Source organism: Lotus japonicus, chromosome 4, assembly GCF_012489685.1.
Source record: "Lotus japonicus ecotype B-129 chromosome 4, LjGifu_v1.2".
Taxonomy (NCBI): Eukaryota; Viridiplantae; Streptophyta; class Magnoliopsida; order Fabales; family Fabaceae; genus Lotus; species Lotus japonicus.
This window is the reverse complement of record NC_080044.1, coordinates 74,959,358-74,987,108: the sequence shown is the minus strand read 5'-3', so window position 1 is coordinate 74,987,108 and position 27,751 is coordinate 74,959,358. Positions and strand designations below refer to the sequence as shown.

Here is a 27,751-nt window from a genome sequence, read left to right as displayed (position 1 = left end):
GTGCATAATGTATCTTTTTGAAAATGAGAGACCTGAGAAGTTAAGTGTCCTTTTCTTTTGTCAAGTGCACTTTTATTTTTAATGGCCAATCAAATGAAAAGCAAGCAAAAGTAATTTTTATGTCAAGTGCACTTTTCTTAGTATACTACTTTTACTTGAGGGGTCAAAATCAGCTATCAGAATCAGAATCAGAATCTTACACAATCAAGTTGTGATTTATTTTTTTTACAAGAGGAAAACAATCAAGGTTTGATTGATTCTATATACATCTATAATCATTTTATTTGTCAAATTGTACTGTAGCTATCAATGCTGATTTCTTGAAATGCTTTTGGTCATAATGTAGTCCCACTAATGTAGTACCAAACCCATCATCCCACGTTTATTGGACCTTTTTCTTTTTCTCAATTTTTTTTTATCTAACACTACTGTACTGTGTCATGCACATGGTACAATTATTTAAGCCTTGAACATCTACATTCTCAAGGGATTCGGGGGTTAACTTGCGAAACTGTTTTTTTTTTTTTCGTACTTTACATGAGCTGATAGTAAAGTATTGCTTTTATCTTTCTCACCTTTGAGTCTCACCTTTTGCTTTATTGTTTTCCAAAAGTTATCGGTGGGACTGGACTGTACAAGATTTTTTCTAAAGGAAAAAGCTTGTTCATGATTCCAATGATGGTAGATATGAGAAATGTTGTTTACACACAAAACTTCCTTCATTACTTTATGAGAGTTGCACAGGTAATATAACTCCATTGCATTGCAGACAGCTCTTCTCTTCATGAAGAAAATACACCCTATCTAAGACCCACGTTCTCTTAAACTTTTTAACTCATGTCATTTTCGCTTCGTTTGGTTCTTGCCGAATCTTCCCTTCCAATAATGGAAGGTGATTTACAGCTGGAGACAACATTCTCCACTTTTTTCAAATCAGAAATATTCTCTACTAGATAATTAGGTACGGTTTCGTCTACCGTGTGTCAGTTTCAAACTGACACACGGTGCTGCAGTTTCATTTTGACCAATGGATATAATATTTTTTTAATTCAATGGCCAAGATTACTTAACATTAAAAGAATTTATTTGTTAAATATATATTAATTTACTAAAATACCCCAACCCACCCCCACCACCTTTCCTACTCCTCACCCTCCCCACCCCCCACCACCCTAACTGATCACAGAGTCCACGGCGGAGACGACCTTCATCACGGCGACACCGCCGTCGAAGGCGGAGAAGGTTCACGCTCACCAAGCCCAACCCCACCCCCACCACCCAACCTCTTCTCCTTTCCTAGCCCTCTCCATCCCCACATCCACCCCTTCTCCCTCTTCCTCCCCACCCCCTTTTCCTGCCCCCATCGCTCCTCCTCCACACCCCATCCCCTTCTCGCTCCCACATCCACCTCCGGTCCCAGAGCCACAAAGTTCCACTCCATAAAAAACTGATCTTTCTGTTCATCTCTACCAGATTTGGAGCTTCTCCATCGTGGGTTCCAGATCTGCAATCGTGTGTTGTTTTTTTTTTAGAAAATTGATGTTGTGGGTTCCAGATCTGCACATTGTGGGTTCCAGGTCCTGAGCATGGATTAAATCTGTTGAAAAATTGCTGAAGAAGGAGAGTTTGGGAGCGGTGGTTGAGGTTAAAGAGTGGTGGCTTTTGTCGTGGTTGCGGCAGCTAGGGGTGAACATGGGCTGGGTAAATCCAATGAACCCGCCCAACCCAATTTGATCCAATAGAAAAAATGCGGGTTGGATCGGGCAATCGGGTTAGTCGGATGAATTTTACTACAACCCAACCAAGTTCGGATCGGATTTCGGATTCAGTTCAAATCCATCCAGTCCAACCCAGAATCCATATATATAATAATAATATTTATAATTTTACTCATACTTGGAGTGCTAGTGTCGGAGTGATGACTTTTTGAAACTTTGAGACTTAAGTATTTGTAGTTATTTGTCATATTTGAACTTAGAGTATTTGTTCGTAGTTATTTGTTACATGTTTATATATAGTTATTTGGCACGTTGGAGACATCTAAGTTCTAAGTGTCATGATGTAACACCCCAATTTCTCAACTGAGGAGTCACATTAGTAACCTAACAAAGTCTAAGGACCAATCTGCAATCCCTAAAAACCAAGGGAATTTTTTTTTCTGTAAAACAACTAAACACTTCGGCTAAAAGGTTGGAAACATACCATAACTTTATTTAGATAACTTGTTTCCCGATATACAGTAATAATAGTTTACAATACCATAAGTAAGGTTCAGAATAAACATGCGCACTTTAACAGTGGCGGAAGCAAGACTTTAATAACAGAGTTCTCATAAAGTAAAAGAGACTCCAACATAATCCACAAGAAGAGAAGCAAAGCTGCTTCTCATACCTCTACTCCACCGCTTACAACTCGATCTCCAACTCGAGTAGCTATGCCTCGGCGGAAGGATCTCCATCGCCTAATAGCGTTAAGCGCCCAAACAACAAGTAGCAAATAGAAAGGGTTAACTTCATGCAATTACCATGTATAAAAGAGAAAAATCATGCTGTTCGAATTTAATTACCTGGCATGGTAAATAACTAGCAACATAACTCAACTCATATATCAACAACTTAAACATAAATCGGACTCAGATAATAATAACCTCAACAATGTAACATCAAATCAGATATCAATAAACCAATACGAAAATCCAACAACATAGGGTCAGGTGTTAGTTCCCTATAATGCAACTATATGCTGCTAACAAAATGGATCGATCAATATCGTCTCTCAAGACGGGACAATGATAGGACACACCTCCTCATCGCCACTTATAACGTCATACATGACGGGACAATCATAGGACACACCTCCTAATCGCCACTTAACGTCACACAAGACGGGACAATCATAGGACACACCTCCTGATCGCCACTTAGCATCTCGCAAGATGGGACAATGATAGGACACACCTCCTCATCGCCACTTGACTCAAGCCCTATATGCCAAGTCAGACAACAACAAAGCCCAACCAAGGACCAATCCAAAGTAACCACATGTTTCATCCACTAGAAAGCAGTAACGACAGAAACCAATAAACGGCCGAAGCCTCTCAGAAAACATTTTCCAAATTCAGCATAATAATCATAATCATCTGCCAATCAATATAAACATCTTCATCTCAAACACAGGCAGTGCGATAAAAGCATGCAAGACTCAAAGACGCTCTAAAACTGAGTTACCCTTACCTTCGTGAGTAGAAGTTGGGCATGGAAATTGCGAACCTAGAACAAAAAAACACAATCATCAACACAAGCTTCACTAGGAGCAACACGATCTACTAATACTAATCGAAATCGTAAAGAAAGCCTCTAAAGCTTCAGAGTTCCTATTTAGGCACAAATTGACAACGGAGACTTCGTTCGCTAAAACGAGCATAACTCGAGCTACAGAACTCAGAATGACACGAAACCGGCGCCAAAATTTCGACAATTGAAAGAGCTACGCAATGGCTCAGGTCATAGAGACCCAAAAATTATTTTTGGACACGGTACCCAAGCAATTAGGTTTCGGCCACTATGGAAAATAGGGTTTTCGAACTTTTTCTTTGATCTAAATCAATTCACAAGGTAGTTTTAGGGTAAAACTAAGGCAAAGAAATTGTCGGAACAATTTTCGGACAATCGGGTCGAAATACGACTATCCAGGGGCATTTTGGTCCAAAATAAAGGCTCAAAACTTCAAAGTTATCAGTTCGGAAAACAAATTTGACAGCATTGATCCTCATGACATCCGTGACAACAAATCCTAAAGGCACGAAGTCAGATTACAGCTTTTCGACAATAAAGTTTCGAAATGTGCGACTAATGGGGTTTTGAATCAATTTTTCAGATCTTGGACAACTGAATCGCAATCGGCGATTACTGACAGAGGTTTTAGACTCATGGGAACATAAGGAACATAACCCAACCAAGAAATCAAGGAAATCGGACAATTTTAGAAAAAGCTCAAAACTGTGAGCACAGAAACGACTTCAGAAACGCAACAGAAATAGTAAACAGAGGTAGGATTCATGCTAGTTACCTCAATACCTAGAAGTAGGGACGAACTGCACGAAGATTGGTCAAGTTTTCGCGAAAATTTCTCCTCTCCTCCTCTCTCCTTGCTCGCGGCCTTGAATGGGTGAGAATGAAGAGATTTTGCTTTTTCGAGCTATTTATAGGCAGGTGAAATCGCGGGAAAATGAAAATTTCGCGATTCCGATTTTTGCAGCACGTCCACCGAGGAATTCTAAGAGAGATTCTGGCGTCAGAATTCCAGAACTCAAAACAATTATCTATGATTTGGGAAAAACGATATCTAAAATCCCAAAGGCGGTGTAAGTTAATCTGTCCCGTTAAACTACTTTTTGCTGTGATGCTCAGACGACAAAACTTCCTTCTGAAGAAAGATTGGAAATGTCGAAACAAATCTGGCATCGCGGACGGAAACTTCGTTAGAAGTCCCGAATAGAAAAAGTCTTCATCCATCGCTCGAATCTAGGGTTTCGAAGCAAGGAAATTAGCGTCGTCGGACTTCCGAAAAGTGAATACTATCGTGCGTACAGTCTAGAGTTCCGAAATGAAACGCTGGTCGAAGGAAAAATAAAGAAAATCTTTAAATTTTCCAAGGATTCGAAATCTCACTTAAAACGTTGCTCTAAAGCGAAATTAGCCTATTCTGGACACGCTTGCCATAAGGCGGGTGTGCAGACGACTCGCTCTAATTCCTAAAATGACTACGCAACATTCCTCAAGCAATTCCTGAACTTTCTTCTTCATTAATCTTTCTCAAATATCAAACTCCTGTCACGCTTACACTGATTCTACGCGTGAGTCGGAAATTAGCTTGTTCTGAAAATCTAGGTCTTACACATGACATGACATTTAGTGTTGTTTTTGACTTTTTAGATACTATTGTTTCATGTCATTTAGTAATTAAGTTTTATGTTTTCATGATATTTGGCTATATGTCATTTATGTGGTATTATTTCTATATCTTTTTGTGTCTTTTTCATGCTATTTAGTATAATAACATATTTAGTATTTTTTATATTTTTTCTGAATTTATAATAATTTTTGCAAGATTTTTTAATATTTCAGATATATTATTATTATTTTAATATATGGACCCAATAAATCCATCCAACCCAATCCAAACTTCGTCGGGTTGGTTCGGATCGGGTCCGAAGAAGAAATTCGTGAAATCCAACCCAACCCAACCCATACAATTTTGATCGGTTCGGATTTTATTTTGACCAAAATCCATCCAACCCAACCCATGTGCACCCCTAGCGACAGCGGCACTAGCGGTGGATGTTGCGGCGGCGGCGGAACTGAGGTGGAGAGGGAGGAATAGCAACAACAGAGCCATGGTTCTGGATCTGGGTATTGGTTCTGGATCTGGGTATCATGGGTGTGCGATCTTGAGTGGTGAAGGCGGAGGAGGGTGGCAGCACTGGCGGGTGGAGGTTGCGGCGGCGGAGGAGCTGGGGTGGAAAGGGAGGAACAACAATAACAGTGTGTTGGTGACGGTGGAAGGAGAAAGATGAAAAAATTTGTGCAAGGAAGGTTATTTTTGTCTTCTCACTCAAATGGTGAAACTGAAGCACCGTGTGTCAGTTTGAGGCGCAGCCGGTTGGGTGATACAATTATGGATGATGAAACTCTTCCTACTAATTACTTAATGCAGGTACATTCACAAAAGCTCAAACACTAGACTTGAGCTCTAGCTAGAATAGCCTCACAGTCTCACACCAATTGATTTACATGTCTTGTGGTACACAACATTCTCCAATCTAAATCATGAGAAACTAATTTACAGATAAACATAACATTACACATGAGTTGCTATGCATACAGTATGTACTATGTAGTGTACCCCAACCCTTTTCTACAACAAAATGTAGGATAATAGCATTCAAGTTTCATTAATTATCTTAATTCTATTTCCTTTTGTGTCAGATTTTACTGTGAATTCTCCACTATTCAGCGAAGTTTCTTCCTATATGTTGCCAACACCTTCATGAGTCATCACAATAAATATGATTCCTATTCCTATTATTAAGTCATTCCCTATTTGATTCGATCAACAAGTTAGATTGCATAGAAAAGACTACTCTTTCAACTTTTCCGAGGATTTGAATATTAACGAAATTTGACCTGGAGGAAAAGCCAACTTCTGGCTCTGTCAAAGCCATAGAAACAAAAGGTTTCAGAACGTACGAACAAAGATTATCAAACTAAAGAAAAATTCGGATCGGAAGATTTTTAAATTGATTTGTTTAGAGCTCATTTTATTTTCTGTTGTTGGATATATAAAATTATTTTAGTTTTATATTGACACTTATCTACTACACCTTAAAAGAGAGACAATAAATCACTATTCATAAGAGAACTTTGAATCTGGGCCATCCATCTCAAGCCTGCTCAATTTCTGATATTTAATCCTGGCCATTCGTATCTGAGCGTTTGTTTTCCACCTTTCGTCTGGAAGTTTCGTTCTGTAGATGACATCACGGTTTGCGTTGAAGAAGTATGGGATGAAGGAGAAGAGTGTTTCCTTGGTTGTTGTCTGCGATTGATCTGCATTGTTGCAGTCCCCGTCAGTGTAGCAGAAGTTAGGTTAAGTGTAGTTTGAGATTTGAGATTTGAGAAGACAGAAGAGAGGAGATTTGGAAATTTGGAGGAAGGAGGAGGACTAAATTTTAGGTTTGACACCTGTATTGATATGGGTTGTTCGAAAATTTCGTCATTGTGACATATGTTTCTTGAAGACTTCTTCTGTTAGGTGGAAATCAGAGGGAGGATAATAGATTTTTGAAGAAAATGGTTCATTTGTGCACTGTTCGTCGTCAGTATAAGAGGTGTATCAGAAGCCATAGATGTTGTCTGCTTCGTCAGCTGATTGTTGGTATGTTAGTTTATTTCCAGAGGTTTGGTATATATGCACAGTGTTCCAGCTATTTTGTTGTTGGCAAGCATTTGAATTTTTATTTCAATGTAGTTGTACTCTTTTCTCATTTGTAGCTGTCTATAAATACCTCTATTGTGTGTTATTCCTGGTGTTCTTAGTCTAACCTCTTTTCTTTCTATGTTGTCTCTATTTCTCTATTCTCTATATTGCTGGTAATTTTAGTTACTCATGGCGTTTACTACATGTCCTTTCCATCCCCTTCGAATTTTAAGTACTGGCAAAGATACATGGATAGTTAAGGTTCATGTTCTTCATCAGTGGGAGATGTTTCCTGTTGGTGAGCCTTCCAAACCATATGCGCTTAATCTTGTCTTGATTGCTTCAGAGGTTTGTTCTTTTGTTTTTTACTTGTGTAAATCCTTTTTCTGATAATAATTTATGTTTAGCTGTAGCAAGTTTGTAATTCGTCATTGATCATTTTATTTTGTTGTATTGGGTGTAAAAATTGAGGCTTACATTAAGAAGAACTATCTTAGCAAGTTTAGGGGTGAATTTTCAGAGGGTAATGTATACAAGATAACTTATTTTAGTGTTTCTGGAAACTATGGCGCATTTTGTGCCTCTGAACATGAGTTCAAGATATTCTTCAATCATAGAACAAAAGTAGTGCAGGAACATTCTGATGTTATTCCAACTATTTGTTTATCACTCAAGAACTCTACTTACATTGATGCAACAATGGGGGAATCTGATTTTCTCATTGGTTAGTTTCCTATATTCATTGTATTGCAGTACTGGCCTTTATTTTTGTTAACTTTTGTTTTCAGTATATTGGCTGAAATGTATTGTTTACTTAGAAGAAAACACATTTAAGTTAGTTGATTGGATTAGTTTATGCATATCTTATCTTTCCACGTATGGCTGGACTAAATCCCAATTAATTTCTATGAAAGGATATGTAAAGGAGCTTTAGGGAACCCTAACCTATAGGATTCATTTTCATTGTACCACTAACTTGGTAACCAACATAGAGTTAGTTTGTTAGTAGTTACAAGAAAGGATAGTTAGGCATAGTAATATAAGTAGGGGATAGTAGTGATAATGGGGGTTATTTGGATTGCAAGATTGGGGAATTCTAGGGAGAGAAGCTAAGTCTCTCAAAAGTATCAGTAGTTGTGTAACTTGTGTTCATTTTCTTGAATAAAATCAATTCGTTTTCTTCTTCTTTGTTATGGATGATGGATGACAATGAGTATAAGTTATGTTGATTTATATGTAATTTTGCTTCCATGAGCTTATATTGATTTATTTATAGTTTTATATTGGATATTGGATTATATAGATTACTCATGTTCTCTAAAACTGTGCCTACAACCAGTTTTGTCCGCCCCATTGTGTTCTTAATTCCCATTATTCTGAAACTAATGTTAACATTCTCTTCACTGTGACCATGTGAGACAAAGAGGGGCATGACAGATCAAGAGGACGAAATGGATGATTCGGCTTATTGGAAGGACATAATTTCAGAGCTAGCCTGTGCATGCAATGTGAAAAAGAAGGGGAGAAGAGGGAAGAAGGCTGGACAATGTGGTTCGATAACCTATATGATCAAAAGTCAGGGCAGTATCATCCTTTTTCTGATCATTTTGATTCTTGATTCATTTTGGCTTCCCCAAGTTCTAGGTTCTTATTTCCTATTTAAAAATTGGTTGTTTGCTCAACTGTTTCTGTTGAAGCCGGATAATTCTTGTCTGCCCCTGTTATAATCTTTAATGTTTCTACTTTTCTTTGGGAATATAAGGCTTATTAAACACTAAACTGTTTCAGTTAAGGCATATGAGGATTTCTATCCTAATAAGTTTTTGGAACCAATCTGTTTCTGGGTTAGTCTAAGACTTCTCTGGTTTATTCCTTGAATTTATTATGCTTGCACACATAAATTCTGTTGCTGGATATATTTGGCATTCAAGTGTCTTCGATTTTGGGCCTTAAGTTATGTTGACAACTTATAGTTCTGACTAGCAATGCATATGACAACATGTGGGATCTTTCTTCATTCTTAGTTCTTTTTAAGGCATAGCTACACTTTGATACTATGCTTATCTGAACATGCATAATTTTTGGCATATTAGTTGAACTTGAGCATCATTTAAATTGTTGAAAAGCTCACACAATTTTAAGGTGATGGTAAGTTCATTTTCTCCATTAATCAACTTTAAAAATGACTTTATGTTCAGATTTTGTTTTTCATATTCAGAGTTTCATGAACTCTTTCACCCTTCACATCATATGAATTATGCAGTTAATTAGTAGATGTTGTCCATGATGTGAAAGTTTTAATTCTATAAGTTAGCTCTCCCATATTTATTGGAGCTAATGTTCACTCTTGAGGTCTTTTTCTTATCTCTTTCAAATGTTATAAAAAGAAAAGCACCCTCTTATGCACTCTTTCCTACCCTGCAGCAAAATCTGCTAAATCTCTTTCTTCATCTAGCTTCTTCAAATTTATGACTTGGTTTATTTACCTACTCATCTTTTCTTTTTCATTTTAAGATGGCACATAGATGGTACAAATATTTGTCTATGCTTCATTCATCTTTTCTTTTTCATTTTAAGATGGCACATAGATGGTACAAATATTTGTTCTATGCTTCATACTTGCTGTTAGCCAGAGATATTAAATCTTTTTATTGTGATGAGTATGGCAAGTTCTTACAGCTACATCAATTTAATTAATACGGGAACCTCACATTTACCTTTGATCTGAATTATATCTGATTAATTTCCCTTATGTGGTTTAATGCACCGTGTGTTGTTTACCTGATTGGCACGTTAGTGTCATAGGAGTGAATTAAAAAGGGTATATTTTCAGAAGTTTATAGGAAGCACCACTTGTTATGGGTGTTTTCTTCATTCTCTTTTATAAATTGATTCAATTGAAATATACTCTAATGTGGCATGTTGAGTTAGTACCCAAATCAGAGGAAATTGATTTGTTAATTGTTTTATGATGCTTTCTCTCGAATCTTGTAACCAAAACTTATGTTACTGACTGATAATTTTAATCCTAGGCATGAATTCTCTTTAACCAGTTTAAGGAGTCAACCTGGTTAGTAGCTGGCTGTTTTGGTTGCTTTATAAAAGCTTAAAAGGAGTGGAGAATAGAAAAGGATTGGAGTGAAGAGGCTCAGTTTCGTGGATGGTTATGAGACAGAAGTGCTACAGAGAAATTTAAGCAGAACTTTTATGTAGATGGGGATGTCATTAAGAATGTCACTGAGCAATGCTCATGACAAACAAAACGGTACTGCCCACAAAGGACCTGAGGTACTCCCTATCGTTGTCTTATGCTTTCATGCACCATTGCTTCCTTTAAATAAATGTCAACAACTTTGACATGATTCATTTTTATAAGTATTGATTTATTGGAATGTGGGATGCTTTTAAAATGGTGCTGCTCTTGAAAGTTCTTAAGAGGATGCAGATTTCAAAATTAGTTAACTTTGATGAATAGTGAAAATTACCACCGTTATTGGATGCTTATGAAGAGCTGAATTCTATGATAAGAAAAGAGAATTCATTGGCTTCATAAAGTTTTTGCTGAAATGCTCACAAGAAAATGGATTTAGCTTTGAGGCTTTGCTTGAATGTTTTACTTCATGCAATAATGAAATATGTAACATGTTCTCTTTTCAATTTACATCATGTGAAATTGCTTAGAACATTTAAAAATGGTGTTGCTTTTGAAAGTCCTTAAGAGGATGTGATTTCGTTTCAGCTTTCTAAAAGAGAGAGAAAGAGAGTAGAATATCTCAATGCTCTCTCAACAGTTTGCCTAGCCAAGATCAATGTTTTCATTTCAAAAGTTAGTTACATTTGTAAATCTATTTGATGATTATCAACTTTGATTACAAGCTCAGTTCAATTTGTGATGTGTAGACTCAATTGTAATGTTAATCTTTTTTAGAAAGGTAGAAGCAACAATCTATATCTTGCTTATGTAAAGCCTTATGATTATACCTTCAATTTACTCTCAAATATGAGTATTGGTTCAGCTTATTTTGAGAAGTTCATTTAATTGTGTTATTACTTTGATGAGCTATTCTGACTTTCCCTCACACCAAAAATAAGATCAAAATCAAGTGAAGTTGTTGAGCTCGCCTGTGCCATGTTGTTGACGAGCAATATGAATGACATGTTGATAAGCAAGTAGGTTGAGGAAGAGGAAAGGAAGATGCAGTTGAGACATCCCTTCCTATTACAACAAGTTGTAACATGATATATCAAAAAAATAGATTACTCATGTTCTTTATTTAATTTTGTATACAGCCTGATGTTGATGTTGATTATCCGCTGGAGGTTGAGGAAAAAGTTACTGAAAAGAAGATGCTTTTTAAAGTTTGTAGGGTTCCTGGTATAACATATAAGGGTTATCCTTGCTATGAAGTTCTTTGAATTTGTTTTGATCCTGAGATTGTGTCACGTTTCTTCTCTGAGATAACAAGTACCAAGTCAACAATGGTAATTATTGTTTGTCCTTTTATATAGTCCAAATACAATGAATAATATTATTAATATATGTTTTTGTTACAAGTCATAGATGTATTGTTTCTTACCTATTTAGTTTGTTATGATATTCTAGAGATAACTGGTATATTATAATGCATACTAAATTAGTAAATTTAAGTAGTATAGGTGGGTGCCTTCAAGTTTTTCTTTCATTTACTAACATTCAGAGGGATTCACAGGTCACAGATGTTGATGAAGAACATTGTTGATACTGTTGGATATGGAGATAGTAGCAAGTAGCAACCAGTCTGCTGTCTGTAAGTGTGTGAAAAGAAAATTGAAGGTGGTTGGAAAAGAGCTTACTGAAGATGCAAATGGCAAGTTAAGAAAGTCTGAATCACAGGTGTGAAGAATTTGGAAATCAGTACTCATAATTTATCCAGTGGTGAGGATGGAGTGTTATCCACAATTAATGTCATAAAGGCAATTAGGATAAGCGCATGTTGTTACATTTACATAACAGACATTAACGTGACATATTTTAGAGGTATCCTATCTTAAGTCCCTCTAAAATCATAGTTTTTTGGTTTAGGTCATTTTAAACGATGTAAGGTGACGACAGAATAATTTTGTATTCAGTATGATTTTGCATTTAGTGATGTATACCTTATTTAGAGGGGCCTAAACAAAAATATCCTTATTTTAGAGGGAGCAAAAGCATATTTAAGCCTAATTAATTCAATGTTTTAGGGGGTTTATCTAAAAAAAATGTTTGCATTCAATTTTCCCTAATTTATTGTTCTACCATTAAAGAAAATATGGATACGTTTTGTGTAACTTAATAATCTGGGTAACGTTGTGCCATTAATTAAAACAATGGTCAATCATTGTCCCAGATAGGCTAGATAGATTGATGTTGGATATTGTTTTTGTTTTGTTAGAGGATCATTGTGTGATCATGCTATTTATAAGAAATATAGATGTGGTCTAAAATAAACCTTCCTCTTATGACATTTTTTTTCCAGATTGGGCTGTCTATGTTTCTTGTTTTGGAGTCTATTTCTTATTTACATGTTTTTATTTCTTTTATGGTGATTACTTAATTAGTAAATCATATAAAACCAAAAACAATAAAACACTAAGGTTTCTTACTGTTGTATATTTATTATTTCCTATATTTATAACAAAAACTTTAACATTGTATATTCAAATATCTGTTAACAATTAACATTGTTGTATATTCAACTATCTCTTGACTTATAATCTTAGCCTTCATATATTTATAACAAAAACGTTAACACTGTAATTATGTTCAAGTATAATTGACAAAGATAAATTAAAATAAAACTTTGTTATATGTTTATAATTAGTTCATTGACTCCTATGTTTCGGTTAACCCATATTTGGGTTGTAATTATTAAAGATTATAATAGTTGGTATGTGAGTTAATTAGATGCAGTTAAATAAATTGATTGAATAAATATGATAAATTACAGAACTGCTCGTCCGTGCATTGCACGGAGACGGGCTATAATCCTAGTTTTTGACATAATACAAACTAATTATCAGAACTATATTTTATTATATTTTAATAATATAATAAATAAGTAACGTAACGTAACCTATATAATAGGAATATATAAAATATAATATTATTGTTGCAAAGTTTCTTTTTTATTCACATAGTTTTTTTTTTGAAAGACACACAGTTTTTTTCTGACGGGAAAGAAAGATAAAGAATAATCCATGAAATTATATATTTCAATTTTATATTTTATATTGGCAATTATTTTTAACATATATGGAATTATAAATTATTAGAATTATATTTTATATATTATATGATATATTTCATTAATTAAAATTAAAACTTTGCACCATGTACCTGTTCTGGTCCAAGTTCAATGTCAGAGAGATAAAGAATAATCCATGAAATTATATATTTCAATTTTATATTTTATATTGGCACTTATTTTTAACATATATGAAATTATAAATTATTGGAATTATATTTTATATATTATATGATATATTTTTTTTAATAGCATGGCGGGGCTAAAGCCCCAAAGGCGAAAAAAGATCACTAATTAGCAGGAAGACTAAGGGAGGCAACAACCGTCATAGAGTCCTGATATAAGAGATAACGACACTCCATAAGTGGGTGATGCAGCAAGTGTACTCCAAAGTTGAAGACATGTGCATTCTGAGCCAAGCAATCAGCTACCATATTAGCTTCGCGAGGGATGAGATCAAAGACAACCTTCATACCATGGGGAATGCTCCGCCTAATATGTCTGACAATCTCTGAATAAGGGGGAATCAGAGGTTGTGCAGAGGTCACAGCAGCATGGGCTTCCGCAGAGTCCGTTTCATTAATAATAGGAGAGCATCCTCGCTGAACGGCCAAGTCTACGGCAGTTCGGATCGCCCACAGCTCCGCAAGAAGAGGGTTTGAGGATCATAGTCTTCTACAGAAGCCCTGAACCCAATTTCCATCACAATCACGAAGGACACCACCACAACCTGCTTCCCTCGTCTGCCAAACAGACCCATCCACGTTGAACTTCCACGAACCCACCGGCGGAAGTAGCCAGCACAAACTAGCGTTGCTGCTGGGGCCTGGGTCCAGGTAAGTCACTCGCGAATCGTCGAAAGACACCGCTGATGCCATAGCCATAACCGACGATGCCTCCCACATCACTCGCTCAAATATCACAGAATTACGCATTCTCCATACACTCCAAATCACGTTTGCAAAAAGGTTGGGCCAAGATCCAACGTGATTCCGACGGCTGCATCTCAGATTGGATGCCAAACAATCGTGAAGATCCTGAGAATATTCAAAGGTGGTGAGAATATTATATGATATATTTCATTAATTATTAAATTTTAAATACAATATCTTATATAATATTCAAAGGTGGTGAGAATTATTTCTAATATAGAGAGTTGGTTCTGTTAAAAAAAAATAGAGAGAGTTGGTCAATTTATTATTGATGATTAAAGCTAATCAATAATCATCATATGAATTTTAAAATTAACATATTCAACAATTAAAAAAGGTTAAATAAGGTTTTGGTCACTATATAATACACTAAGTTTGAAAATCGTCCCTCCCAGTAGCAAAGTTTGAACTCAGTCCCTACTGTTTGAGAAACTACCTGGTTTTGGACTTTGTCATCAGAGGTGGTGGTTCAGTGACCTTTGCTACTAACTCACTAATTAACATAACTTCGGCATGACCGATGAAGTCATGGGGCAAATGTCACCGGACCACAACCTCCGGCCAAAATCAGGTAGTTTCTCAAATAATATGGAATGAGATCAAACTTTGCTCCGGAAAGTGACAATTTTCAAACTCAGTGTATTATACAAGGACCAAAACATTATTAAACCCTTAAAAAATTATTCATATATTACGTACAAACTTTATCCTCACGTAGTCACGTAATTATAGATAATAAATTGGTGGTTGGTTCAAGTGGTACATGCTTGATTCCCCTTAAGCAAGATCTTGGGTTCGAGTATTGTAGATGGAAAAAACTCCGCTGAGACTTAGTCTCACCATGATGTGGATGTTTCCGGCTCGAATAGAATTGCCTCCGAAAGAGGACACCTGTCTTACACTAAAAAAAAAGTCACGTAATAGATAGTAATTAATATGTTCCCTAGTCCACTCTAGAGCACATTTAATATTATTTAAAGATGATGAGCGAATTATTTCTAATAAATATGTTAATCAACTTTTTTAAAGATATTTAAGTTAAATAAAAATCAGAATTGATTATATTATTAATAGAATTTAATGGTAATGCACCGATAAATAATTTCTTAAATTAATTTAAATAATTTCGAAAATTAGCAACATAATTTACCTATATAAGTAATGCCACACACTATTCCTATACATTGATAAATTCAAGACTTCATCAGGAATTGAAGCTAGCGCTTGACTTGTCTGAAAATGGCTGATTCAACCGCTAAGCTTCTCAGCATTACTTTCTTCCTTGTCCTTATTTCTCAAGGTAACGTTTTCTCAACACATGTAATTCACAAATTTTACAAGATTGTTGTTCATAATTTTTTCCCATGATGTTTCAGGCTATGGTCAATGCTACCTCAGAGATCTCTCCCTACTCCAAACTCGGACAGGAAATATAGTTCAAGGAAAGCCAGAATGGATAGTGTCTATCACCAACAAATGCGCCTGCGTCCAAAGCGACGTAATGTTAAACTGCCGCAGTTTTAAAACCGTCGAGAAAATAGATCCATCAGTTTTGCAGGTCTTGGGTGATGAGTGTCTTATTAATTATGGTAACCCTATCTACCATGATGCTTTCAACTTCACATATGCTTGGGATCGGCCTACTTCATTTTTTCCAATTTCCTCACAGATTAGTTGTTCTTAAGTAGGATTTTGGCTATGATCTCTTGCTATAGTAAGGTTAATTCTTGCTCAATAGTGTGTACCTCTCTTGAAGTTTACTAGATCAATGTTGAGAATAAACCTTTTGTTAGAAAAACCAGTTGATAGTTCAAAAGTAATTCTAATTTTTTTTCCATATTGCCCTTTGTATCTCTTTGTATTTTACTCATCACATCCCTCATTTTCTATCTCTTCTTTGGAATAGCTAGCTTGTCCTTTAATTTTATTCTAACTTAATCCCAATTAAGGCTAATAAGATTGATTTGATAAAAAGTCAAATGACAATGAATATTTCTTTCAATAAGTTAATATTGGTTAAGATCTTTCTCTTTCTGATCAAATTAAAAATAAAATTTATACATGATAATTTGAATAAAAAATAAAATTAAGACTTTATTTGTAAGTTTTATACGAAAAATTATTTTTCTATCATAATTTTTTGTTTTAATTCAAAATTTGGTATAACATTACGATATTTCATTTTTTAATATTATACTCTTTAATTTTGAATTTATAATAATTATAACAATATGATATTATCGTATATTTTTTTTCAATTTTTTCTGTCCTAATTTTTTCTATTTTAGTTCAGAATTATGTGCACCGCCATAATAATTTTGTGTAAATAATAACAATAAGCAAGTTTTACGGTGAGGAGACAAATTGTGAACTCAATTGTTTTTTTTTTTTCTTCCAACAAATGAGGAGACAAATTGCAGATTGTAGTTTCATAGCAAATGAGGTGGTTGATTGCTTGCAACGAAAATGATAAAGATAGGTGTTGTTGCCTGAATTCTTGATTTTAATTGAGAATGAGAGTTAGAAAATATTTTGATTCACAAGTTAATGGAGGATGAAAAAAAAAAGTTAAAGAACGATTAATATTAATTTTATGATTTATGTAATGTAATACTCTATTCTAAAAGAAGTTATGCTAATTTAAATTTAAATCAATACAAGACTTAATTTAAAAATACGAGTTTTTTTATTTCTCCAAATCTTACCTCTTATTTTATCTAATTTTATCAACTTTAAGTTATCTTATAATTCTAAATTAAAAATAAATCATAAAACTATTTTTAATTCACAAATATTTAATTGACTTATATCCTATTAACATACGATTTATCCTAGCTTTCCGATGTATCGAAAAAAAAATACGATTTATTCTTCAATTCTAATCAATTATTTATATATTTACTTCAAACAAAAATTAAACAATTTACTTCAAATTTAATTTGATTTATTTTTTTTCGAAATAATGAAGTTTCCTAAGAAGATGGATTAAGAATCTACAAAAATATTCAGAGAACTAAGAGTTGTAGTATAAAAAAAATTTAACAAAATCTTTGAGGGGCAAGAATTAAAAAAGTTCGATATAAAAATAAAAATACATAGATGGTGAAAATACTAAAATTCTATATTAAAAAAATACATAGAAAGTTATCATGAATTATTTAAATTTTGAATTATATATAAATGATTTAAATTTAATAATTCAAATAGATATTAGAAATTTCTTTTTCAACTTTTCGCTTAAGTACGGATGACGAACGAAGGGCAAGACTGTATAAATTAAAGATAAATTAACACATGTACGTCATAAAAACATTCAAAATGATTAAATTAAATCCTACTAAAAAAATCTTTGTAAACTACATTTGTTGTTGTTGAATATGTCTTTCCTTCATCATTAAGTGTAAGGATTTTCAACCTTGTTTGCTTGTAACTCCTAAAAGCGCCACATACAATTGACCATAAGTAAATACTGGTCTTGGAAGGTATACGCCAACATGTGGGAGATTTCCCTTGACTCTTATTTATTGTCATTACTAAACATAATGATAATGAGAACTGTCTTCTTTGAAATTTAAAAGGATAACATGTGTCTGAAGGGATTATAATCATCTTGATTAATAATATTTTATGATATGCACATCTTCCTGTAATAACTGTAGCTCCAATTACATTTTTCCCAAGATCATTTATAATAAGTCTTGTCCAATTACACAAACTAGCAGGCATAACAAATTAACAGGACCTTCAACTTTTAACACCAACCTATGATTTGGCAAACCAGAAATGTTGATTTCATTTAAAAACTCAGTAGTGAACCACTCACTTTGAACTTTTGTATCCTCATCCGATTTGCGAACTATATCAACTCAAGTACTCCTTTGTATCTCCAGGTATTTGTGATAGCATATACTCATTGGCTTTGGAAACCGCATCTAGGGTTGGAGCTAGAATAGCTCTTCGTTGAAAATCATATACTAAAAATGTCAAATATGTTTAATAGTAGAAAATTCACAATCTGTCCCTGAATGATAGTTCAAGTGGTAAGGGTTAAGACATATGGGTTGGGGAGGGAAAGGTCCAAGGATCAATTCCTAGAGGGCACAACTTATCTTTCCGACATACCAAAAAAGAAAAGCCACCAAAAAGTTACAATTAAATTTTGTTAATTATTCTAATGTCATTAATAACCATTAAATGTCATATTAATACAATAGTTATTTTTGAAAAATATGGAATTATTTAATATTTAAATTACTGAAAAATCAGAAAATATAAATATGATATCATCTACCTAGAGAGAAAACTTATGAAAAAAGAGATAGCATGAGGGGGTAATACTTGTCGGAATTACTAATTTTTTGTTTCGAAAATAGTATATAGTATAAGATATGATTTATATATTAATGAGCAATGGTTGATCAAATAAATATTATAATATTTAAAGATGGGACTGGACTGTACAAGATTTTTTCTAAATTATTAGAATTATATTTGATATATTATGTGATATATTTCATTAATTAAAATTAAACTTTGCACCATGTACCTGTTCTGGTCCAAGTTCAATGTCAGAGAGATAAAGAATAATCCATGAAATTATATATTTCAATTTTATATTTTATATTGGCACTTATTTTTAACATATATGAAATTATAAATTATTAGAATTATATTTTTAACATATATGTTAATCCATGAAGTTATTATTGATGATTAAAGTTAATCAATAATCATCATATGAATTTTAAAATTAACATATTCAACAAATAAAAAAAGGTTAAATAAGGTTTTGGTCACTAAATAATACACTAAGTTTGAAAATCGTCCCTCCCAGGTGCAAAGTTTGAACTCAGTTCCTACTGTTTGAGAAACTACCTGTTTTGGACTTTGTCAGAGGTGGTGGTTCAGTGACCTTTGCTACTAACTCACTAATTAACATAACTTCGGCAGGACCGGTGAAGTCATGGGGCAAATGTCACCGGACCACAATCTCCGATAAAGACCAAAATCAGGTAGTTTCTCAAATAATATGGAATGAGTTCAAACTTTGCTTCGGAAAGTGATCATTTTCAAACTCAGTTTATTATACAAGGACCAAAACATTATTAAGCCCTTAAAAAATTATTCATATATAACATACAAATTAAACTTTATCCTCATGTAGTGACGTAATTATAGATAATAATTGGGTGGTTGGTTCAAGTGGTACATGTTTGATTTCCCTTAAGCAAGATCTTGGGTTCGAGTATTGTGGATGGAAAAAACTCCGCTGAGACTTAGTCTCACCATGATGTGGATGTTTCCGGCTCGAACAGAATTGCCTCCGAAAAAAGACACTTGTCTTACACTAAAAAAAAGTCACGTAATAGATAATAATTAATATTTTCCCTAGTCTACTCTAGAGCAAATTTAATATTATTTAAAGATGATGAGCGAATTATTTCTAATAAATATGATTATCAACTTTTTTAAAGATATTTAAGTTAAATAAAAATCAAAATTGATTATATTATTAATAGAATTTAATGGTATTGCACCGACAAATAATTTCTTAGATTAATTTAAATAATTTCGAAAATTAGCAACATAATTTACCTATATAAGTAATGCCACACACTATTCCTGTACATTGATAAATTCAAGAATTCATCAGAATTGAAGCGCTTTACTTGTCTTAATAAAATGGCTGATTCAACCGCTAAGCTTCTCAGCATTGTTTTCTTCCTTGTCCTTATTTCTCAAGGTAACGTTTTCTCCCAACAAATATGAAATTCATAAATTTTACAAAATTGTTGTTCATAATATTTTTTTGCCATGATGTTTCAGGCTATGGTCAATGCTCCTTCAAAGATCTCTCCCTACTCCAAACTGATACAGGAAATATAGTTCAAGGAAAGCCAGAATGGATAGTGTCTATCACCAACAAATGCGCCTGTGTCCAAAGCAACATAAAGTTATACTGCCGCGGTTTCAAAACCGTCGAGAAAATAGATCCATCACTTTTGCAGGTCTTGGGTGATGAGTGTCATATTAATAATGGTAACCCTATCCATGATGCTTTCAGCTTCACATATGCTTGGGATCGGCCTACTTCATTATTTCCAATTTCCTCACAGATTAGTTGTATTTAAAGTAACATATGGGTTTTGGCTATGATCTTTTGCTATAGTATGGTTTCACAGGCAATTAATTCTTGCTCAATAGTGTGTACGTGATCATTGTGGAGAATAAAAATATAATTTTGTCAGAAAAACAAGTTGCTAGTTCAAAAGTAATTCTAATTTTTTTCCATATTGCCCTTTTTATCTTCAATATTTTCCCATCTCATTTAATTTGTCTTTGTATCTCTATATGTTTTACACTTTTACTCATCTCACATCCCTCATTTTCTATGATGTTAAAAACAAGTTGGGTGCGATTAAATCACACAATGACGTCAAACTTTTAGTTGCTCCAAATCTTGTCCCTTAATTTTGGTCTAACTTTATCCCAATTAATGCTAAGATTGATCCGATAAAAAGTCAAATGGCATTTATTATATTTCTTTCAATAAGTTTTTTTTTTTAAGTTTTCAATAAGTTAATATTGGTTAAGATCAACAATGTCAAAGTAGACCTAAAAATGGTGCATATTAGGTTCTTCCTAAGATCATTCCCTTTCTGATTTTAAAAACAAAATTTATACGTGATAATTTGTATAAAAAATAAAATTAAGACGTTATTTGTAAGTTTTATAACAAAAATTATACTTTAAAATTTTCTATAATAATATTTTCGTTTTAGTTCAAAATTCTGTATAACATTATGATATTTTTCTTTGGTTATTCACATTATGATATTTCTTTTCGTAATATCATAATTTTGCTCACGTTAATATTTAACGATATAATAATGACAATATGATGTTATCATATATATATATATATATATATATATATATATATATTCATTTTTTCTATCCTAATTTTTTTCTATTTTTATTTAGAATCATGTGTACTGCTATAATAATTTTGTGTAAATAATAACTTTAAGCAAGTTTTAGGGTGAAAAGTATTATACCAAATTTAATATTATATGAGCCCAATTGTTCAAAAAAAAAGTCTTGTATATATATATATATTCATTTTTTCTATCCTAATTTTTTTCTATTTTTATTTAGAATCATGTGTACTGCTATAATAATTTTGTGTAAATAATAACTTTAAGCAAGTTTTAGGGTGAAAAGTATTATACCAAATTTAATATTATATGAGCCCAATTGTTCAAAAAAAAAGTCTTGTATATATATATATATATTCATTTTTTCTATCCTAATTTTTTTCTATTTTTATTTAGAATCATGTGTACTGCTATAATAATTTTGTGTAAATAATAACTTTAAGCAAGTTTTAGGGTGAAAAGTATTATACCAAATTTAATATTATATGAGCCCAATTGTTCAAAAAAAAAGTCTTGAATTATAACCCATCCAATTAAGGAAACTACCCAAATTTCTGGGTCTTCAATGAGCCCAATTGTTCAAAAAAAAATGAGCCCAATTGTTATGAGAAACTATTACTATTATTATTTTTCGAAAGATGAAACTACTATTTTTAAACTACTGAGAAACTTTCACCAAAAAGCTATGAGAAACTTTGTATTATCATGGTTTAAAAAAAAAACTTTGCATTATCATATTACGATGTTAGGAATATAAAAATTCTATCATAATTGTTTGTTATATTTTTAATATTTTTGGAACATATTACATTTTAAATTAAAATAGCGTTCAGGGGAACGTAAATCGCAAAATTAAACATCTCATTCCAAAAATACAAAAAACAAAACCCCAATAATGACAACTTCAGACGCCACAGGGACAACTTTTTGGCAAACTCCAATGGCAGCGACCACCAGAGGACCGCGCGTGCTCTGACACGGAAGGACCAACGTCATACAATGAGAATAGAGCAAGATTCATTGTCATCACAAACCTAATAACATGTCATTGGTCTCAATACCTAAAATGTTATTAAACGAGTGTCAACCAAAGCGGTAAAAAGTGATTGTTTGAACTCTTAAGTTGAGAATTCGATTTCTAGAAGTCGCACTCTTGAGAAAACTTTTGACCTCCACCACACCTTGATTGAAATTGCAAGATATAATTTATCCGTTAATTATAATCAATTATTTATTAATTTCAAAATTTAATTTGATTTCATTATTTTTTTGGAAATTATAAAGTTTCCTAAGAGGTCGGATTAAGAATTCACACAAATAGGCTTCCTGTGATTCCCCTTTCTGCAGGTTCTCTCTGTTTTTGTTTTCGGGTCCTGGAGGAAAGCCTAGTCTTCTGCCTTTGAAAGATTGCTGCTAAGGTGTTTCTTTTTCCCTAAGAGGAGTTCTGTTGAGTTATGTACTGAGTGGAGAAAGCTAGTCTGAAAAGCATTTGGTTTTTTTTCACCGTTAGCTGAGTTGTAAATTTTCCTTGCTCTGAATCCAATGTTCTGCATTGGTTCCTGAATACGCCTAAGATTCCCATTCAATATATTTATATTTTGCTTACCAAAACAAACCCTCCCATGAAGTAGGTATAATGTTATTATTAATTGATAAATGCTTTATTTTACTCTGTAAAAAATAAATATATAACTAAAAAAATTCATATAAAATGTATGAAATTGAGTCACGTAATTATAGATTTTGTTTTATAAGCCAAAAAATTATATTAAATGGTGGTACAACGGGTACCAACCCTTAATACAAGAGAGGAAAGACAAAAGAAAAAGAGAGAGAGATAAGGAAAGCAAAACAGAAAAGGGGGAAAGAACAGGGCAAAATTCTAAAACTAGTGGAGGTTCAGGGGTCGATTCTTGCTGTGTGTTATTTATCTTTCCTATGTACAATAAAAACAGGTCATCAAAATTCGATATAATTATATTTTCCCTAATCTCCACTCTAAAATAAATTTGATATAATTATAGATAATATAATTATATTTTCTCTAATCTCCACTCTAAAATAAATTTGATATTTTTTTCCTACAAAATTTGATATATTATTTAAAGATGATGAGAATCATTGCTAATATAAATTTTTTTTTGTTAATCATTTGTAATATTTTTGGTTACAAATCATTCGTAATATATATGTTAGTCGAAATTCTTAATACATTTAACTTGTTTTCAAAGGAAAGATATATTTAACTTGAATCATAATCATAATTGACTATATTTTTTTAGTTATTATATTGATTGACTCTATTTTTAACATAATTTTTTATCTATATAAGTAATGTCACACACACACCAGTCATATACTCAACCTAGCTAGAAAAAATTTAAGAATTCAAGAATTGAAGGTAGCAATTACTTGAGAAAAATAAAATGGCCGATACAGCCGCCACTAAGCTTCTCGGCATGGTTTTCTTCCTTGTCCTCATTTCTCAAGGTAATGTTCTCTCCTAGTAGTTGATTAAATTTAAGTTCACAAATTAATTTTATAAATTATTGTTAATTTACTCATAATTTATCCTGTAACTATGTGTTAGGCTATGGTTATTGCACCATCCACAGTCTCTCTGTAGCACAAACTCAGACAGGAGTTAAGGTACAAGGAAAGCCAGAATGGAGTGTGTCTATCACCAACAATTGCCTTTGTAACCAAAGCAGCGTGTTATTAGATTGTCGCGGTTTTCAAACTGTTGAGAAATTAAATCCATACGTTTTGTATACCAAAGACAATGCGACTGTATGTCTTATTAAATATAGTAATCCTATAGTATACCGTGAAGTTTTCAAATTCACATATGCTTGGGATAAGGCTTTTCCATTAACTCCAGTTTCCTCAAAATATTGCTTGTCTAGTAGCAAATTGATCCATTTTGGCTAGGACCTCTTGTTATAGTATTCAAGCCAAAATTAGGTTTTTTTTTTATAAATAAAATTAGGTTATTGTTGAGAATATGATTGATTCAATAAAAATTCATAGGGAATTTAGTTTTACTAGTGTTTTTTGCGAATTTTTTTCTTATTATTTAGATATGTATATTCATATTAAAATTGATATACTGAAAATTTCCAATTTTTTTACCTTTGAAAATTAAGAGACTAAAAAAAATATGAACAATTAACAAAACAAAACCACGACCAATATCACACAATCTTCAAACTTTCACAAAAATTTTACTAAATTTACACCTATAATTATTTAAGATTTTCTATTTTACAATATTTTCGGATTTTATATTTTTTTGGAGTTCTATTTGATTTTTTAGAAAAATTGATATATTAAAAAAAGGATTCCAAGTAAACTTAATAATCAAATTACCGAATAAGAAATTTGAAAAATATGATTTCATCATTTATTAAAAAAACAATGATAAAAAGGATTTAATGTATTAATTGCTCAAAATAAAATCTATATTTTACAATATTTTCGAATTTTATATTTTTTTAAATATTGATATTTTAAATAAAAGTTATCTACTGGAATGACACGTGAAAATTTTCTTATGAGAATTAATCTAGGAGCATATTAATAGAAGTTGTTATTTTCTACTGTATATCGATATTGATATTGTTTTTTTTTTTATAATAAGATGAAAGATAGGTTAAGATAATGAGTTAATTATAATGTGATCACATTTGTTCGATTTTTTCTATCCTAAATTTTTCAATTTAATTCAAAATTATGTATGCTTGCGCTGTTATAATATTTTGGTCTAAATAAAAATTATAAGTAAGTTTAATGGTGAAAAATATTATACTAAAATGCCACTTGGTACGACATACTTCGTAAAAAAAATGAAGATAATTAATTTATTTATAAGCAATGCTTGACCAAATAAATATTATAGTATATTTTAAAGATGGTAAGGTCTTTCATGAAAAAAATAAAGATGGTAAGGATTATTTCTATATATAGTTGGTATGATTTTTTTTTTTTTTGCAATTAATAGTTGGTATGATCTTATTATTTATTTTTTTTATTTTTTTTGAAAAGTATGATCTTATTATTGATGATTAAGGTTGTAAAGTATTTGAGTTCAAAAAAAAAAAAAGAGGTTGTAAAGTATTTATAAATAAAATCAATATAATTAGAAACAATTCATATTCATATAAGATTTTAAAATTTACAGTCACGGAATTATAGATAATATAATTAATATTTTCCATAGTTCACTCAAAGATAAATTTGATATATTATTTAAAGATGATGAGAATCATTCCTAATATTACTTTTTTTTTGTTTCTCATTCCTAATATATATATTAGTCAACTTTTTCTTAAGATATCTTCAAAAAAAAATCTTAAGATATTTAACGTAAGTCAAAATTATAACACGTCTTTCCTAAGTAATTATGTATATTTTCAATATAATTTACCTATATAAGTAATGTAACACACACCAGTCATATACATACACTGATAAATTCAAGAATTCATCAAGAATTGAAGGTAGCATTTAAATTGTCAGAAATGGCCAATACAACCGCCACTAAGTTTCTCGGCATGGTTTTCTTCCTTGTCCTTATTTCTCAAGGTAATGTTTTCTCCCAGTAGTTTGATTAAATTAAAGTTCACAAATTCATTTTATAAACTATTGTTTGCTCATAATTTCTCATTTAACTATGTGTTAGGCAATGGTTATTGCACCATCCACAGTTTCTCCGTAGCACAATCTCAGACAGGAGTTAAGGTACAAGGAAAGCCATATATAATAGAGTGTGCCTATCACCAACAATTGCCAGTGTAACCAAAGCATGGTATTCTTAAATTGTGAAGGTTTTCAAACCGTTGAGAAGTTAAATCCATACATATTGTATCATCAAGAAAATTCGACTGTATGTCTTGTTAAATATAGTAACCCTATACTATACCGTGAAGTTTTCAAATTTACATATGCTTGGGATAAGGCTTTTCCATTAACTCCAGCTGCCTCAAATATTGCTTGTTCATAGCGAATTGATCCATTTTGGCTATGACCTCTTGTTATTGTATACAAGCCAAAATTAGGTTATTGTTGAGAATATGATTGATTCTTCCTTGAGGTGTTTGTTATAGTGGTATGGTTTTTGTCAGCTTTATGTTGTTCGGCTACTGTACTCATGTTGAGAGGAGTTGTTTCTCAACACTTAAAAAAATATTGATTTAATAAAAAGTCAAGTGACATTTATTATTATTTTTTTGGTTGATTAAAAAAAGGATAGGTTAAGAATATAAGTTAATTAGTTTTCGATTTTCCTATCCTATTTTTTTCAATTTTAATTCGGAATTATGTACGTCCGTCGTTATAATATTTCGTGTATATAAAAACTATTAAGTTTTATGGTGAAAAATATTATACTAAATTTAATATTATGAGCTCAATTGTGATGAGAAACTATGTTCTTATTGTTATGAAACAAATAGAATAATACAAGAGAAAGAAGGGAGTATAGAGAAACAATAATATCAAAGAATTAGAACAAGTGAAAAGAGAAGATGAGAGCAAGACAAGAGTGAAGGGAATAATAGAGTGAATGAGATATCTGATGCTTGATGCCGCATCATCCTTTATACAAGTGGGACAAAGAAATATGGGCTTGACCCATTGGCCCATGGTGGCCATCCATTTATAACACTTTCTCTGGATGATCATCCCTTAAGAAAATTTATTTTGAATGCATATATACTCGCTTGAAAGAGAAGAGGAAGAGCTTAGAGCTATGAAGAGACTATCGTGCTGATAACATGTTATGAAACAAATACAATAATACAAGTGAAAGAAGGAAGTAGAGAGAAACAAGATCAAAGAACTAGAACAAGTGAGAAGAGAAGATGGGAGCAAGACAAGAGTGAAGGAAATAATAGAGTGAATGAGGTATGTGATACTTGATGCATCGTCCTTTATTTATAGCCTTAAAGAGCTACAAGTGAGACAAAGAAATATGGGCTTGGCTTATTGGCTCATGATGGTCATCCATTCATAACACTTATATAAATCTAAAACTATTATGAAGTTTTTTTAGGGGAAAGCTACAAACTTTAAATTTTATTTTTTGAATAGCAACATTTGGGTTACTAATCATGGATGGTAAAACATAGTCCTAGAGGGCCCTCTCTATCTAAACATTATTAGGCAACCTATAAGCTAATTTGGACATAATAGCCGCTTTATTACAATGACGCTTAACATGTTCTAGAGAGCATTTACTTAAGCTAGACGCTAACACTTTGCAATCTTGAACAATAGAATAGAACTCACGTAAAAATTTGATGGCTTCATGGCAGACCACACACATATAAGCAACAAACAGTCCTTTTCAAAAGCTAGCCATAGTGCTGAAGCTAGCATAACTTCTGACAAATGGTCATTGCCCAATAAAAACTCAAAGCTTCTGCTATACTTGCATCCAGACTTGGCCATGCAAAAAAGAGAATGCACTCAATGCAGCAAGTAGTTGTCCTTCTCATCGTGCGCCAATGTTAGAAGTCCCACATTGACTAGAGATAGAGCATAGATAGCATTTATAAGGGTATTACAAACCTCAACCCTTCAGCTTGCTTTTGTGGTTAAGTATAGATCTCCCAATTTCTAAACCGTACTGCCAACACCA

General features: G+C 32.5%; 3 protein-coding genes and 1 long non-coding RNA gene across 9 annotated transcripts; all 4 read left to right on the top strand.

Annotated features, from left to right (window-relative positions):
• Nucleotides 1-6,415: 6,415 nt before the first annotated feature.
• LOC130711927 (uncharacterized) lies at nt 6,416-12,122 on the top strand. 6 transcript variants are annotated; one of them, XR_009010839.1, is made up of 4 exons: nt 6,416-8,553; nt 10,011-11,178; nt 11,269-11,460; nt 11,688-12,122. It is a non-coding gene; the product is annotated as an uncharacterized LOC130711927 (long non-coding RNA). The 6 variants fall into 6 exon arrangements; XR_009010837.1 differs by having other exon boundaries at nt 6,418-6,936; nt 7,162-11,178; XR_009010836.1 differs by having other exon boundaries at nt 6,438-11,178; nt 11,695-12,122.
• A 3,290-nt stretch (nt 12,123-15,412) lies between these two features.
• LOC130710797 (uncharacterized) lies at nt 15,413-15,875 on the top strand. Its single transcript, XM_057560161.1, has 2 exons — nt 15,413-15,473; nt 15,550-15,875. Exons 1-2 carry the CDS (start codon nt 15,413-15,415, stop codon nt 15,855-15,857), a joined length of 369 nt encoding a protein of 122 aa, XP_057416144.1. The 3' UTR covers nt 15,858-15,875.
• Nucleotides 15,876-19,855: 3,980 nt separating this feature from the next.
• Nucleotides 19,856-20,310, top strand: LOC130710952 (uncharacterized). The gene is made up of 2 exons (XM_057560348.1): nt 19,856-19,916; nt 20,000-20,310. Exons 1-2 carry the CDS (start codon nt 19,856-19,858, stop codon nt 20,302-20,304), a joined length of 366 nt encoding a protein of 121 aa, XP_057416331.1. The 3' UTR covers nt 20,305-20,310.
• A 3,227-nt stretch (nt 20,311-23,537) lies between these two features.
• LOC130713361 (uncharacterized) lies at nt 23,538-24,042 on the top strand. The gene is made up of 2 exons (XM_057563133.1): nt 23,538-23,601; nt 23,702-24,042. Exons 1-2 carry the CDS (start codon nt 23,538-23,540, stop codon nt 24,040-24,042), a joined length of 405 nt encoding a protein of 134 aa, XP_057419116.1.
• The last annotated feature ends 3,709 nt before the right edge of the window (nt 24,043-27,751 follow it).

Bases quoted from the DNA above. Each gene is read 5' to 3' on its own strand.
- LOC130710797 (XM_057560161.1), top strand. From the start codon at position 15,413: ATGGCTGATTCAACCGCTAAGCTTCTCAGCATTACTTTCTTCCTTGTC. The intron at 15,474-15,549 runs GTAACGTTTTCT...ATGATGTTTCAG, and splicing joins CCTTGTCCTTATTTCTCAAG to GCTATGGTCAATGCTACCTC.
- LOC130710952 (XM_057560348.1), top strand. From the start codon at position 19,856: ATGGCTGATTCAACCGCTAAGCTTCTCAGCATTGTTTTCTTCCTTGTC. The intron at 19,917-19,999 runs GTAACGTTTTCT...ATGATGTTTCAG, and splicing joins CCTTGTCCTTATTTCTCAAG to GCTATGGTCAATGCTCCTTC.
- LOC130713361 (XM_057563133.1), top strand. From the start codon at position 23,538: ATGGCCGATACAGCCGCCACTAAGCTTCTCGGCATGGTTTTCTTCCTT. The intron at 23,602-23,701 runs GTAATGTTCTCT...ACTATGTGTTAG, and splicing joins CCTTGTCCTCATTTCTCAAG to GCTATGGTTATTGCACCATC.